Raw genomic sequence first — 17324 nt, forward strand, 5'->3', positions numbered from 1 at the left:
AAAGCTGAACTTTTCAAAAGAAAATTACACTGAGGTTGGCAGATGATAATCAGAGAGGGGATTCTAATTCGGCACAGTAAGGTTTTCATTCTCTAGCATCTCTTCCCTGAAAAATCCAGTGTCGAGTAAAAAGCTTTTATTTATTATTAGTAAATTATTTTCTGAGAAATCGTTGTTGTTGTTGTTTTAATGTAGACTACTAGAGTTTGTCATTACATAGAAAAGGCTAGTCTCACCGTGTGACCTTTTCAGTGAGCAGGCAGTACATGAATGCCACATGCACTAAGCAAGCGTCTGTCTTCTAGGCCAGGCCACAGTGCAAGGTGGTTTTCAAAACACAAAGCGGTGAATTTCTTCCTGAGGGAGGAAAGTAGATGTGTAAATTAATAATAAAAGTGTAAGGGGATAAGTGCTTACTAAAGCATTATGTAGAGTACTATGCCTCAGCATGGGATAAAGTGTCAACCTGCCTTTCAGTGCTGGGGAAGGGAAAAGAAGCACAGACTCGTGATCTGTGTGCTCTCTCTTCCATTCCTCAAAATAACCTTACGGATAAGGTAAGTGGTATGGTTGCCATTATACAGACGAGCAAACAGGGCCTGGAGACCTGAAACAGCTTTTCCTCCCAGGGTCCTGCACAGGATCCAGATCTAGTCCGGTACATTTGTTCTCTCTTAAACTGGCGGTGTACTTTGAAATGCAAAAGGCTATTATTATAGTAAAAGTTTCCAAATGTAAAGCACGGGACCAGATTCTACTGTGAAGGATTTAAAAGTGAATTAGGTATGTCCTGGCCCTTAAGGAGTCTATAGTCTAGCAGTGATGATAGAATGTGACAAGGGCTCTGACGGAGTACTGGGAAAAGCTTGGAATTTTCATAAAGAAGTTCCAGAATCCAGAATGCCGGTTCTTCTTGGAAACCTCAGAGTAAGATGGCATTTCAGGAAAAAAAATTGAGCATTGAAAGAAAAGAAAAAAAAAGGATAGTGTTCAAGCTGGTTCTTGAAAAGTGGGTAGGGTTTATTTAGACAAGTAGAAATGGTAAATAATCAGAATGTACAAATAGGAAAAAACCAAGTTAGTGGTCCTTTATTGTACATCTGTTAAGTGCCACGCCTTATATGTTCTTCAGTATAAACCATCCGGTTTATTATTTTTTATTTTTTAATGTGTATTTATTTTTGAGAGAGAGACATAGTGCGATCAGGGGAGGGGCAGAGAGAGAGGGAGATACAGGGTCTGAAGCAGGCTCCAAGCTGACAGCACAGAGCCCCATGTGGGAGGGGCTTGAACTCTTGAACCATGAGATCATGACCTGAGCCAAAGTCAGATGCTTAACCGATTGAGCTACCCAGCTGCCCCTAAACCATCCATTTTAACTGTAGTATAGTCCCATGTCAGATAGTTACTGGAAATAAGATTTTCGGAAAGATAAATTCATTACACATGTTGGACCTAAATCGTGATAGAGTATGGTTGAATTTGAACTTTATTCTGTAGACAGTAGAATAGGTGGAAGTTTTTAAAAGAAAAGAATACCAGACTAGAATTATGATTACATTAGAAACTAAAGGGGAGCCTGGCCGGCTCAGTCGGTTAGGTGTCCCACTTTGGCTCAGGTAATGATCTCATGGTCTGTGAGTTTGAGCCACACATCGGGCTCTGTGTTGACAGTTCAGAGCCTGGAGCCTGCTTCAGATTCTGTGTTTCCCTCTCTCTCTGCCCTCCCCCACCCACACTCTGTCTCTGTCTCTGTCTCTCTCTCAAAAGTAAATAAACAATAAAAAAATTTAGTTAAAGAAAGATACTAAATACACACACGTGTATATATTCATATTGTAGTACAGTGGCAGAGACATACTGGATGTTAAATGTAATCCCTTCCTTCCTTCTTTTCTCATTCATCCCTGGTGCAGTCATACATAGGACAGATTAGGAAGCTGGAGTATAGTTAGATGATTATTATGGTGGTCCAGGTAGGGGGTAATGAAGGCCTTATCTAAGGCAGTGATAGTGAAAATGAAGTAGTTACTGATGAGAGTTGTAATTAACAGGATTTAGGAAAGAATGTTGCATGGAGTGAAAAATTAAAGGGGTGCCTGGTTGGCTCAGTTGGTTAAGCGTCTGTCTGTTTCTTGGTTTTGGCTCAGGTCTCACGGTTTTGGGAGCTCAGGCCCCACATCGGGCTCTGCATTAGCAGTGCAGAGCCTGCTTGGGATTATCTCTCCCTCTTTCTCTGCCCCTCCCCCACTCATACTGTCTCTCTCAAAAATAAATAAACTTAAAAAAAGAAGCAAAAATTAAAGATGAAGGTAATTTTCAGGTACTTTTCTATTTCAGAAGAGTATGTCAGATACGGGCTCTTTTTTAATTTATTTTTTGAATGTAAAAGTAATAAATACAATGGTAATGTTAAAGCATTATGAAAGGGCAGAAGATTGGCTAGGAGCAGTGAGACGTGGTGAAAGATGACAACATACAAAGAGAAACAGATCAGTAGTTACAGTTTTGGTAAGATCCACTCCCCAAGGGGTGGTCTAAGCGTAGTGATGTCCTTCCAAAGAGTATAGAATGGAAAGAGAAGGAAACAGAGTTACTTCACAGTGGAGAAACCTGTCAGACTACCTCAGGCAGGTGATCAGGAATAATCAGTCATGTTGATGGTATGTACCCTTGTTATGATAGTAGGTACCTTTGTAGAGGTGAGAAACTACTCTTATCTCTGTGGTCTTCCTCCCAAACATCAGTAACTTGAGTCAGTCATGGGGGGAAAAGTCAGACAGATTCCAGTTGAGGTACATTCTACGGCACCCTAACCAGTCCTGCTAAAAATTGTCAGGGTCAAAAAACAGGAAAGTCTGAGAAACCGTCATAGCCAAGAAGAGCCTAAGGAAACATCATCGCCAAATGTTAACATGGTGTCCTTGATGAGATCCTGAGTCAGAAAAGGACATTAGGTGAAAACTAAGGGGGAGAAAAAAATCGATACAATGGGAGAGGTCAAAAGCAAAGAGGTTTCATAAAGAATGCAGAGTAAGGGGTAAGCTATCAAGTTAAGGCTTCTCTACTCACTGTTAGGTGTCCGTTGTGGGTCCTCAGCAAAGAGTAGCTGAGTAAGGAGTAGGGTTGGTGCTCTTCCTAAGCCTGTTTTTTAAAATGAGTTTTGCCCTCCGTGAGGCCTGACTTCTTCACCTCTTGGTCTTGAGCTCAGGTCCAGATGTGGTTTCCTAGAGTCCATGCCATGCCCAAGGTGAGTGAGATCATCACAGAAGGCCATTAGTGTTCTTCTTTTCCAGCATTTACAACAGAGCATCTAGTTTTTTCTTCTGAAACCAGACAATTACATTGATTATTTTATACACACGGCCAGAAAGTCTCCATACTTTAAAATTCGAAGAATACGTAACTCACTTTGTGAAGGGAAGTTATTAAGTATTACGGAAGCTCCCTAGGGGTTAAGGCACTTGAGTTAAGTTGTAAAGATAAGTAACCGTTAGCTAAATGGAAAAAAATCACTGAGTATTTGGGGAAAGAACACTTAAAGTATGCTAAATAAATATGTGCAGATGGCCGGATGTGTGAGAAATACTGACAAGATCTGCTCTACTCATATTCATGGTTTTGGTCGCATCCCAGAAGTGTTTAAAGTACTCGAAGTACTCTAATATTGTAAACCAGAGGTACAGAAGTAGTGGCAGATGATTTGCTCCAGGGGAAAGAGGGCTGTATCCCCACAACTTCCTATTTCCTTTTCACTTGATTGATTCTTCAGCAACTCTTTCAGCCTTGTCGTCAGCCTACTTGTTTCTGTACCTCCCATTTTCAGGGGAAAGATATCCTGTGTTTTGAAAGCTACATCCTCTTGGAAACTTTGTCTAATTTCTCTGTTTGTATTCATTTATTTTTACCAGTGCCTGGAATATAAGTACTCCGTAAATATTTTTTGAATGGCCATCTCTCACCTTTCCTCCTAGCCTTCACTGATAGATTTGTGACCTAAGTGCTCTGTAGGCCCTGTTTCCCCTTCCCTTAACTGCTCTTACGATTTCTGGTGTTTGAGGCACTTCACTGATTACGGTAGACATTATTACAGGTGGAGTCAACACACCTGGAAGACTAACAACACAAAAGTCCCAGGAGGAGGAGAGGAAAGAACGATGACTCCGGAGAAGCGGGTTGCTTTCCTAGGGCTGCCGTAACTAATGCCCCCGAACTTGCCTTCGGACCTCAAACAACAAAACTCGCTTACAGTTCTGGGGGCCGGAAGTGCAGAGTCCAGGTATCTTCAGGGCCTCTGTGCCTCTGAAGGCTCCAGGGAAACTTCGCCCGTGTCTCCTGTAGCTCCCGGTGGCTCCGGGTGTCCTTTGGCTTGTGACAGCGCAGCTCCGGTCCCTGTCTCCGTCTTCACATAGCCTGTCACCTGTGTGTGTATGTTTGCCTCCCCCTGCCTTTCTCTTGTAAGCACACTTGTCATTGGGTTCAGGCCCCAGCCCAAATCCAGGCTGACATGATCTCAGAATCCCCGATTACATCCGCAGAGATCCTTTTCCTAAACAAGGTCACATTCACAGGTTCTAGGGGTTAGCCCTTGGACATCTCTCTTTGGGGGCCACTCTTCAGCCTGTTACACTTAAGGGGCCGGATCAGTACCTAATGGAAGTGGTCGAGAGGATTGCTGTCTTAGTTGTGAGGCGGGGACAGTGTATGGAAAACCGGTAGCATAAGAGTGACTCTGAATTCATTTTACTTGAAAGAAAGTTAGAGATTATGGATGTTTTCTTCACTTCATTGTAGAAAATAGGTTTTTAAAATTTTGAACTCGAGATCAGGTAGATTTGGTTGGAGATTTTTCTCCTCAGCCGTATTCATCTGAAAGAATTCTCAGCTTAACATTTTTATTAACTTGTGAATTTGCAAAATTTGAAGTTTCCACATTTAAGCTTTATGGTATGCTTTTGAAGTAGGAATACTATATTTTTATTTTCTTTTTCCCATTTTACAGATGTGGAAATGGAGCTCAGTTTCTCTATCTAATTTGTCCAAGGTCACAGGTTATAAAATGATATAGATGATTTGAACACTGGTGTTTCAACTGTAGAGCTTGTGTTCTTTCTAATATACCATGCTGAGTTTATTAGTTTTCTGTTTAAAAAGAGCAGACTTTATTGTTTTTTCATGTTTCTCAATTTGGAATGTTGTGCAGAGAAGAATACAGTTTTCTGTTTGCAAAAGAAGCTACGAATATTTCAGCCAGTTCACCACATCTCTGAATGATCTGTGTCAGAGGTCTGTCAGTTTTTTGGTATGACTTTAAAACATACAGTTCTCTAAAAGAAAAAAAAAGATCAGTGAAAGTAGAAGCTGGTTGTTTGAAAAGGTCAACAAAATTGGGGTTCGCCTGTGGGGCTCAGTCAATTAAGCGTTCAAACACTTGATTTCAGTTCAGGTCATGATCTCATGGTTCATGGGTTTGAGCCCTGCATCAGGCTCCTTGCTGTCAGCTCGAAGCCTGGCTTGGGATTCTCTGTCCCTCTCTCTCTGCCCTTCCCCACTCGCATTCTTTCTTTCTCTCTCTCTCTCTCTCTCTCTCTCTGTCTCTGTCTCTGTCTCTCAAAATAAATGAATAAATTTTAAGAACATCAACAAAATTGATAAACCTTTAGCCAGACTCATCAAAAAGAAAAAAAGAGAAGACTCAAAATCAGAAAAATAAAATACATAGTTCTTCAGTGAGTTACTTTTAGTCATGAGATAGGTCCTTCATTCATGGAACTTTTGTTAAATTTTGTTACATCTACAAGTGTAATAGATATAAATAGGCAACCATGATTTCAGAATGATAGTTGGACAAAAGTGGTTAGGAATTGGTTCTGGTACTTTTCAAGTTTTACTTTTTTTAATTTTAAGTTAAAAAAAATTTAAATGTTTATTTTTGAGAGAGAGAGAGAGAGAGAGAGAGAGAGAGAGAGAGTGTGTGCACCAGCAGGGGAGGGGCAAAGAGAGAAAGGGACAGAGGATCTGAATTCTCACTGACAGCAGTGAGCCTGATGTGGGGCTCGAACTCACAAACTCTGAGATCATGACCTGAGCCGAAGTCAGACACTCAACTGACTGAGCCACCCAGGCGCCCCTTAAATTTTTTAATTTTTATTTTAAAATAAACTGTGTGCCTTATGATTTTAAAAACAGAGCCGTTATCAATTTTTTAAAATTATCTTGAAATTGGTGAGGTCAGTTGACGACTAAGAAAATAAATCTCAGTAGAACACCTGGCACTAGGGCCATTGTTTCTTGTGGAGGACACATGGCCTAAAACTCGCTAGGGGGCTTATTAACTTGACTTTGGGGTCCATCCAAAGAATTCCTGAATCAGAATCTCTAGGGTGAGGCTTTAGGAATGCAGTTTAATGAGTATTGCTTGTATTTATTTGGCATTCATGTGGGACTTAGGTACTCAGTCCTCACCACAATACTGTCCTACTGATGATGGTGACTTGGACCCAAAGTAAAAGAAAAAGTTAAGGTGACTTCATGGTAGGAACTCTAACAGTGGCATTAAGTACACTAATTTGTATTAATCAAAGAGTGAGTAGCGAAAGCAGTCTTCAGAAAGAACAAGGCTGGAGGCATCATGCTGTCTGATTTCAAACTATATTACAAAGCCGTAGTAATCAAAACAGTGGAGTCTTGGCATAAAAACAGACACGAGGGTCCATAGAACAGAATAGAGAGCCCAGAAATAAACCACACATGTATGGTCAACTCATTTATGACAAAAGAGCCAAGAATATACAGTGGGGAAAGGGCAGTCGCTTTAATAAAAGATGTTAGGAAAACTGGACAGCGACATACAAAAGCATGAAACTGGACCACTGTCTCACATCACACACAAAAATTAACTCAAGCGGATTAAGGACTTGAATGTCCTGAAACCATAACACTTCTAGAAGAAAACATACGCCATAAGCTCCTTGGCACTGGTCTTGGAGATGACTTTTGGATCTGACACCAAAAGCAAAGGCAGCAAAAGCAAAAGTAAACAAGCAGGACACTGAAACTACAAAGCTTCTACATGGCAAAAACACCACAGAGGTTAGAGGTTCATCCAAGGCCACCCACGTAGTGCTTGTAACCACTGCATGATGCTGACAGCTCAGTCCGAACCTCTGGGGGTGGGGCCCAATATGGATTTGGGGATTTTTTGGTAAAGATCAAAAACCTCTAATGGATAGAGAGCGATTGGGAATGGAAGCTACTTCACCTAGAATGGCCAGAGAAGGCATCTGTGGTGGCGAGAAACCAGCCGTGGGGGTCTGTCTGCATGGAGAGGCAGAGAAGAGGACGCAGGAAGGCCTCTCAGGTTCCAGGTATAGAATGAAAACCAGTAGTAGTTGGATTTGGAGGGGCCGCTTTTATGTTTGCTTGGTTTCTGTTTAATTCTGTTACAAAACAAACATGCTTTTATAAAACAGCGTGTCTTTTTGCTGGTCCCTCTCTTTCTGTGGCTTTAAATACCATCTTAAAGGGGCGCCTGGGTGGTTCAGTTGGTTGGGCGACCGACTTCGGCTCAGGTCATGATCTCACGGTTTGTGAGTTCAAGCCCCGCGTCAGGTTCTGTGCTTATAGCTCAGAGCCTGGAGCCTGCTTTGGATTCTGTGTTTCTCCCTCTCTCTGTCCCCTCCCCTGCTCACACTCTGTGCCTCTCTGTCTCTCAATAATAAATAAACATTTAAAAAAAAAAATAATAAAAAAAATAAATACCATCTTATGCTGACAGTTCTAATTTATATCTCCGACCTCAACATCTTCCCTGTAGTCTAAACTTACATGCCAAACTCCTATATTCTATTGCCTGTTCACCCCAACTCGAGATAACTGGACTGGAATTGATGATCTTTCCTGCTCTCCTGAGAATTTTCCCCATCTCACGGATTCTCCCATTGATCAGGCAGAAACATTGGAGCTGTGCTTCCTGCTTTTCTCCTTCTCTCAAAACCCACATCCACACGACCAACAGATTATCCTGGCTCTACTTCAAACCGAGGATAGAATTCAGTCACTTCAGACCCCTCATTGCTGCTGCCCTGGTCCAAGACACCATTCCTTGCCTGACTGAGGAAAGCCGCCTTAACCAGTCTCTCTGCTTCTGCTCTCGTCTGCTTGTGCTCGCAGGTTATTCTCACTGCAGCAGCCAGAACAATTATTTTAGAATTTACTTCCAATTCCGTCACTCCTTTGCTCAAGACCCTCCAGTGAGTCGGCCATTTTATCACGAGTAAATGTTAAAAGTCCTGTGGGGTCTGTGTGACCAGGCCCCTATGATGCCTGCAACCTCTGCTCTTAGGGACAGGACTCTCCCCTGCCTTCTGAGCTGCAGCCATATTTGGCCTCATCGCAGTTTCTCCCACACATCCCACGGACAGCGTTTCCTCTAGCCGTTTCCTTAGCCTAAAGTGTTCTTCTCTCAGTAATCCACCTGCCTGCTTCCTCCTCTCCTCAAGTTGTTACTTAAACCTCACCTTCTCAGTGAGCAGCCACCTCATTTAAACACCACACTCTTTTTCCTTCCCCCCAGCATTGCGTATCTTTGCTTTTTCTTTCCCCCCCCCCCCTTTTTTTTTTTAAACGTTTATTTATTATCGAGAGATGGAGAGACAGGAGACACAGAATCCGAAGCAGGCTCTAGGCTCCGGGCTGTGAGCACAGAGCCCGACGCAGGGCTCGAACTCACAAACCGCGAGATCATGACCTGAGCTGAAGTCGGAGGCTTAACCGACTGAGCCGCCCAGCCGCCCCTGCTCTGCTTTTTCTCTGTACCATACCAAGTAACACTCTGCATTACCACGTCTTCATCCGTCCGTCCGTCCGTCCGTCACACTCCCCTCTTCCCCTACTATACACACATACGCGCAAATGTGCACACACACACTTAAAAGAATAAAAAAGTTTGTTCATGATCTCTTCTCCAGAAGGTCAGGGCCTTTATCTTAGTGTTGACTGATACATTCCAGTTGCTTAACCTCAGAACATAGTACGTATCCAAGTATTTCTAGCAAGGTTGAATTTTGGAAAATCGTTGGAAGTACATGTGGTCAAACTGAAAATGAATAAAAGGTGCCTCATGCTTTTAGGGAGCTTAAAGTATACAGAGAGTAATAAATGATAGTGGTAGTAGTAATGGTAACAAACATTTGTTGAGTTCTTTTTTGAATTTTACTATGTGTCTGACACTGTGGTAAGCACTTAATGCATGAACTCATTTAATACTTCTGATAAACATATGAGATAGGTACTATTATTCTCCTCCTTTTTACACATTAGGAAAGTGAGGCACTGAGAAGGTAACTCACTTGAGGTTCTGTTGATAGTGACTAGCGAGGCTGGGATTGGAACCCAAGGAGTGTGGTGTGGCTTTGGAGTCAGAAATCTAACCCCTGTGCTATGCTGTTCTTAGCATTAAATGAGCTGACATATGGAAATTGCTTAGAACAATATCTGGCATGAGGGAGGCTCTGTACAAGTTTATCTGTTGTTGGGAATCATAATTTTTAAATATTTCAAAGTTCTTGATAATACAGTTATAATAACATGAAAATATTCATTGGCCACTTAAACTATTCCTCAGTTATGTTTTGTAAGTGTCTCCCTCCAGGAAAATCAACATATTTGACTATTATTTTCCATGAAAATGAAAGATCAATCAGTTACAGATTGCACAAAATATATAGAATTTCATCAAGTATGTAAAAATGTCAGAGCATGTTTTTGCCATTGATGAATGGGGATCTGACATTTAGACTAACAGACAGCTGAAAGGATAGGGAGGATGCTTTTAAAGAACTTTCTGAATATCAAGGATTAAGAGAGACTCTGGAAAATTGGTGAAAGAAACGCTGGAGCTTTTTGCCAATTTTATATCATAAAGAGGACAAATATTAAATAAAGGATGTCCTGCAGAGTATGCAAATTACCAAAACCCTCTTAACTTGAAAAGTACTGTGGTTACCTGAAGAAAGTACAGAGTCTTTAAATGAAGAACCAAAGAGCAAGCCTTATTCTACCCGTAAGTTGCACCTGGTCAGAGTAAGTGGTGTTAGTGGTACTAAAACAGTACCTCCCGTTGTGCGGTAAGAAACGGTTTTCAGGCTCTTGTAACACTTACATGCTTACCAGACTGTTAGGTGATTCTTGAGGTCTCCCAGTAATAAAATCTGTGATGTTTAATTAATTATGTATTTTTTCTGTATGGGAAAATGTGGGCTATTAAAAAACAGAAATGAAGAAAAGACACAAGAATCTTAAATGCATATTACCGAGTGAGAGAAGCCAGTCTGAAAAGGCTGATTCTAGCTATATGGCATTCTGAAAAAGGCAAAATTGTGGAGACAGTAAAAAGATCAGCACTTGCCAGGGGTTAGGGGTGAGAGAGGAATTTTTAGGTCAGTGACACTCTTCCGTATGATACCATGACGGGGAACACGTTGGTCAAAACCCATAGAATAGGCGAACGCCACAGCGAACCCTAACGTAAACCATGGACTTTGAGCGATGACAGCGTGTCATTGCGGGTTCATGGATTGTAGTCAGAGTTCCAGTTCTGGTGCAGATGGTGATGGTGGAAGAGGCTGTGCTCCTGTGGGGCAGGGAATATACGGGAACTGGCTGTCCTTTCTGCTCAGTTTTGCTGTGAAACGAAAGAACTGCCCCGAAAAATATTTTTAAAAAACAAACAAAGAAGTCCCCTCAGGGTGCCTGGCTGGCCCAGTCAGTAGAGCATGTGACTATCTTGAGGTCATGAGTTCGAGTCCCATGTTGGGGTATAGATTGTACTTAATTTTTTTTTTCTGAATCTTAAAAAATAATAATAACCCTGAAGATTCATATCGCGAATGTTCACTTATTTTGTACTTTGACACCTAAAAAATAATAATTTTCCTTTCTGTCGCAGACCTGAAAGGCTTTTCAAAGAAGCTAGAAATCTGCTAAAATGAGTTTGGCTTTACACCTTTTGTAATGTAAAAAAAGAAATCATAGATCAAAGAAAAGAGAAGAAAACTCAGGTCAGATGTTTTGAAATTCCAGTTTATTTTTGGTTAAAACATTCCAAAAACATTGAACAAATAAAGTATTTCCCAAAACATAACCATACACACACACACACACACACAAATTTCTTTGATTTGTTTATTGGGCATTTTGACAATCTTTGTGACATGTGACACTAGGGCCAGTTGTTCACCAGAATCGTTTAATGGCCTTGTCTCTGGCATAAGACAGCAAGATATTCATCATCCTTCTTGCGTTGAGTTTATAATCTAGAAGACATTGAACATCTTGGTTCAAGTGTCACTTCTCCAGAAAGACCTTCTCCAGCCCTTCAGTCTAGATTAAGTATCTTCTTACTCTTCCTCACAGTACTCTCTTCTTTCAAAAGGCAATATTTATAATTCTAAATTGCAGTGCATATAGATTATTTGGCATTCATTCTGTTTATTTTCTCTACCCGTACTCGAAGGAAGCATTCCACAGGATTGTGTCTTCAAGTCCCAAGTGCAGAGCACAGTTAGCATCCAGTAGAGCCTTTTGAGTGAAAGGGTGAACCAAGTGCAGGGTGCTCTCAAGGAAGCAGTCGGAGGCATATATGAAGAAAAGGGCCTGAAAATGAGTAGGAAAATGGTGTGGTGTTCAGTAAACCAGTTCTCGTAGGACAGGTAGGATGAATACAGATAATTTGTCTTTAATTTAGGGCTGAGGAACTTATTGATGACCTTAGTGAAGTGAAATTTGGTAGTAGAGGGAAGGGACCAATTCAATTTTTTTTTTTTACATTTGTTTATTTTCGAGAAACAGAGTGAGACAAAGCGTGAGCCGGGGAGGGGCAGAGAGAGGAGACACAGAATCCGAAGCAGGCTCCAGGCTCTGAGCAAGCGGTCAGCACAGAGCCTGACGCGGGGCTCGAACCCATGAGCTGTGAGATCATGACCTGAGCCAAAGTCGGACGCTCAACCGACTGAGCCACCCAGGTGCCCCTGAAGGGACACAATTCAGATTAGTCGATCCTGAAATGAATTAGCCAGAAAATAGACCGAAGTAGATCCCAGCACTTAACTGCTAGTTTGTTCGTAGGTAAGTAAGATAAACTACGAAAAGAGATTACCTTGTTTTTACATATTTTCACTGCGACAGGAAAAACAAAGTGCAGGAACCCTTAATGGCTGAAGTACTGTGGTAGAAAGAGGCTACTAGGGGGACCAGCTAGGTGTCTTGTAGGAAGGAGTTCCTGCCACTTACCTTTCAGATTAGAATATCAAATGAATAACAAAGGATGAGAAGGTGTTTGGGATTGATTAACACCTTCCACCTAAATCATCAATCCCTGGGCGCCTGGGTGGCCTGGGTGGTTAAGCTTCTCAACTCATGATCCCAGGGTTCTGGGATCAAGCCTGACGTGGCTCCACACTGCATGGAGCCTGCTTAAGATATTTCTCTCTCTCTCTCTCTCTCTCTCTCTCTCAAATCATCAATCCCGTAATTTCCCAAGAAATTATAACACCGAGAAATTCTGATAGATTGTTCACAGAGCACCAGAAACCCTGGCTGCCTCTTTTCTGTGTGCTTTTGTAAAGTGTTTCTTAATTTCTGTGAGTTTTGTCTCATGATTTTTTTTTTTTTTAACTTTCAGGTGTTGGTAAATCATGCTTATTGCTACAGTTTACAGACAAGAGGTTTCAGCCAGTGCATGACCTTACTATCGGTAAGTGTTCTACAAGAAATGAGAAACATTAAAAATTTTTGGGTAGTGGAAATGGAATGTGCTAGAGAGGATCCATTCTATTAGTGACGAGTCAGAAAGAATCAGTGACACTAGATTTGTTGCTGTACAGAGGTTAGTTTCATCACTCAAAAAAAATACAAGTATAGTGAAAGTAATATCATCCAACTTTATAAAAATGGTCAGAAAACAGCAAGAAGACGTATTTAAGATTTTGATTGTATTTAATGATGAAGCAAATGATTGCAAAACAAGAGAGCACAGGGGTAAGAGCAGAGACTGGACCAGCTTGCCAGAGTTCAAATCAAGGCTGTGCCACTAACTAGCTGGGTAATCCACCTTACCACTCCATGCCGCAGATTCTTTTATCTGTAAAATGAGAATAAGAGTGGTACCAATCTTACAAAGTTACTGTGGGCAGTAAATGAGTTAATAAATGTGAAACATTGGAACAGTGCCTGGCAGCATGATACATGCTCTCGGTTTACTTATATAGTAATTATTAATCGAGAAAAACTGCCAGGAGGCAGTTTTAGTGTCCTAAGTTGCAAAGAGTAAATGAGACTGTTATCGGTAACTGTTAGACTGAAATCTACTTAGATTTTACAACTAATAGGTTGGTGTATCTCCTCAGCCAGTGACTGCTTATTTTTCACAGGTATCATTAGATCACCATTAAGCAAGTTGAGTCTCATGTCCTGTGTATTTTTAAAATACCAAATCAAACAGAGTTTGTTAATCAAATTATTAGATAAATTAATAGTTTTCAATCAAGCCACATGTATTTTGTAGATACCTTGAAATCTTTTCCCAGGTGGCTATCCTGTCAGAATACTCTGATTCCATTTTAATTGATTTCATTTAATTCCATTTTAAGTATATACAGTAATGAAGGGTGAGACAGGTACTGTTGTTTCATGCTGGTCCCCATTTCGTGGTTAACTTCGGTGAGCTCAGTTTTGTGTACGATCTTCTCTTTGCCCAGTAAGTCTGAACCTCGGTAGCGGTGTCTTAAGCCTGATTCAGTCCTGACACAACTAACCACACAGTGGTTTTTAGCGTAGGAAATTAAACAAAAGTGTCTTCCTTTCCTCATTGAAGCTTTCATAGAAATTTCTAAGGTGTTATGGCACATCTGATGGAGAGGCTGGGCCTGAGCCTACTTTCAGAAAGCGGCATGGGCTATACTTGTGGAGAGAGAAGGGGTTGGACCAAAGGGAGCTGTTTGGAAAACTGCAACTCAGGCAGCTGTACCAGTGGCTTCCCTCCAGGAGGTAGGAAGCTAAAAGCACAAGGGAAGCCAAGGGACTCCTTTTCTGTCTCGTCCTCGTAAGACTCCAGCCCCACCCCTGGTGGTGACACGCCCGCTGATGGTCTGTCTCCTGAGCTCTGCTAACCCTGGTTTCTCTCTGTGTCCCCCCAGCCTAGAGATGGCAGCACTTTCTGGCTGGTGCCAGTCTCTCCGCTTCTTCACCATCCCTTCTTTGAGCTTCTCAGCTTTTTCTTTCCTGTAACTAACTCCCTACATTAAATTGCCTCTGTTTTAAATATTTAAATATGGTTTCTGTTTTTCTGGTTCCACTCTGACTGCTCTACCTTACCACACCCATCCGGACAGTTTATTTTTCTGGTCATTAGCATGTATTTGTTTTCAAGGAACATTGGAATGTTTGCTGCAATAGATGTGAGTAAGACAGTATCTTGATTCTGCTGCATACTTTGCCTGATGAATAGAAGAAGGTGAGAACGCTAAGGTCAGGTCATGACCAAGTATTAAATGATGGAACAGAGGAAATAAAAGACAAGGATGAGTCCGTAAAATACTCCTCATTACCCTTTGACTATCTCAGTGAGAATTGTTAACAATAGTAATCAAAGAGGCAATTTACAGATAGCTTCGCGGATATAATTACACTGAAGGTCCAGAGTAGAACGTTGGGTGTATTTAAATGCTGTTATACTGGACCAGCAGCATCCTTATTCTCTGGGAGCTTGTTAAAGAGTCTACTGAGTCAAATTCTGCATTTGAACAGGATCTCCCAGTGACTCATGTGAAAAGCTTGAGAAGCATTGGAGCAGTGGTTTTTACCAGTTTTGTAAACCAGTTGACCTGTCCGTACATGGCGAGTGCACCCCCACACACATCCTGGCCTCTCCGTCCTTGCTTCCTCTCTACTTCAGCTACTCACTCCCATAGTCACACCCAGGACCTGGTCATTACCGGTACCTGGAACCACTTCCAGAATCTCAGTGTCATGCATCTGGTTGGTTGTCCTCCCATCCTTCCAACTCACGCCCTCTAGTTGCTAACACTAATGATTTATTTGTCCCATCAGTTCTATAATCCGTTGGTCCTGCTGTCTTTGTACTCTCACCCCTCTTGTGGTCCTGCTTTCCTCCTTGCCCAGCTTTAATTCTAACCATTATAATTGTCATTTTCATCACCCCGGCGTGCGCACTCAACTCCTGCCCCCTCTCTTGCTTCGTCACACTTTTGTGGCTAACCCATAGGTCAACTCTAACTATCTACTCCATCCTGCTGGTTGAAAAACACAGATCCTGGCTAACTAGTCTCATTAGTTTCTTGGACACTAACTTCTAACCACTTGACAGTTACACTTTGCTTCCAATCCATTCATTCTCCACTTCGCTATACAACTGTGTTACACCTTCTTGCTCTGTAATCAGGCACCACCTTTCCTGTCTTCATTCTCATGTGATAGCCTTGGTCTCTATTTCAGAAAATTTCAGAGGCGAACAGGAGCATTTTCACAGGTTTCCATCACCACACAGACCCACCTACCTGCGCTGTGCCCATGAACTCAGCCCTCTCCTCGCTATTGTGGATGAACTCCAAGTTGCTAGCCAAGGCCCGCTCAAGAACACTGCTTCAGCAGTTCTTTTTTTCCCGAATGTCACTCATTTTTCCCCATTTGTCATTTTTCATGACTGTTATCTCTTCCAGCTTTCAATCCTTCTGTTTCCTTTTGGCAAAAGTCCTCAGATAGGACTGTTCGTAATTTCTGTCTCTGGTTTTTCTCTTCCCCTCCTTCTTTTTGGAACTCACTCCAACGAGGCTCTCTTCTCCCCACGTGCACATATCCGGCTGCTTACTCAACATCTCCTTTCTTAGATGTCTGTTAGGCATCTCAGACTTAATGTGTTCCAAATAGCTCCTGATTTTTTCCCTCCTAGGCCTTTACAAGTGCATGTGGACACACATAGCCCCCCCCCCCCCCCGCATACCCATCCTCTTGCCTAGATTTATTTTTCTCCTTAACTTTTTATACAGGTGATTATAAGTGAATGTTGTCTCCCACCAGGATAAAAGTAAAGTTCGTGACAGCACTGTTATCAGTTTTGTTCATTGCTGTATCTCCAGTGCCTGGTACATAAAAAGACTCTGTAAATGTTTTCTAAATTAATATACTATCTCTCTGGGGAGAAAGTTTCAAAAACATTTCACATTACAGTGCTTGATGCATACATTTGATTAATGCTGTTCAATTATATTGTGTAGAAATAATTCTAGTTATAGCCCACTGATGCCCACTACATTTATTTCACTATCTATTAATGGACAGTTCAACAAACAGTGATGTAGAGGCTAGGCATATGTTGTGCCACCTTCCTGCCTAACTCCCCCACATCCTTAAAGCAGCTGTCCTATAAGAAATGACTGAGGAGTGAAAGTGTCCTTTGGGGGTAAAGGTTGTAGAATTGAAGCATCATTTCTTGTGTCAGGCTTCCCACAGATCAGTTACAAATACCCCTCATTTAATTGGGGTTCACTTTTCTGAGATAACATTGCCAAGAACTAGGGAGATAGCTTAAAAGCACTCTGTGAACATCGAGTTTAGATCTCAGAGTCTATGTTACTGGAATAGTAAAATGTATTTCCTTGACAGGGTGCGCTTATTAAGAAAACATTGTAGAAAACTCCAGAGAAAGTTAAATTCCCTATATAATTTTCCTTTGGCCCTCCAGCAACCACTGATGTGTTTGTAGCCTTTTAGGGTTTTAAATGTATTCACAAACACACACAAAGCTGTTCTGATGTGCATTCCCTCCACCGGTGGCTACTGAAGTGCCCGTTTCTCCTGGGCCTTCCCTCCGCTGTGGCTTAGTCGTGTTTTTGCTCTTCGTGAAATGGGCAGAGAATAGTGATTATTTTACTTTCCTGCTCTCTAATTTTTAGTGAGGCTGAGCGTTTTTCATAGGTTTAAGATCCACTTCTGTGTCTTTTCTCTTTGAATTACCTGTTTTTATCTTTGCCCCTTCTATTACTGGTTTGTTGTTGTGGTTTTTTTTTTTTTTTGTCAAATCTGTTGATGGTTTTCTTTTTGGCTTCCAGGCCTCACTAAGGAAGGCTGCCCAGTACAAAAATTACTTCCTGTTGCCTTAAGTACTTTTCTACTACTGTAAATTCATACCCTGTCTGGTGTATGGCCACGTATGTGATTTTCTTTAATCCATATATAACGTGTAGCCCCACACCCATTAATTAAATAATCCATCTTTCTTTCCTGCTTGAACCATCACCTTTGTCATA

General features: G+C 41.6%; 1 protein-coding gene across 5 annotated transcripts in view; it reads left to right on the forward strand.

Annotated features, from left to right (window-relative positions):
- Window positions 1-17324, forward strand: part of RAB2A (RAB2A, member RAS oncogene family) — an 85466-nt gene that overhangs the window by 19125 nt on the left and 49017 nt on the right. For 3 of the 5 annotated variants that reach the window (XM_042924330.1, XM_042924334.1, XM_042924332.1), the window contains exon 2: window positions 12683-12754. In XM_042924330.1, the coding sequence (XP_042780264.1) occupies window positions 12683-12754 (72 nt within the window). Of the gene's footprint in view, window positions 1-6896; window positions 7368-10948; window positions 11061-12682; window positions 12755-17324 lie in introns of those variants that run through there. The other 2 variants (XM_042924335.1, XM_042924331.1) reach the window with 2 other exon arrangements.

Source organism: Panthera leo, chromosome F2 (assembly GCF_018350215.1).
Source record: "Panthera leo isolate Ple1 chromosome F2, P.leo_Ple1_pat1.1, whole genome shotgun sequence".
In the NCBI taxonomy this organism is placed as follows: Eukaryota; Metazoa; Chordata; class Mammalia; order Carnivora; family Felidae; genus Panthera; species Panthera leo.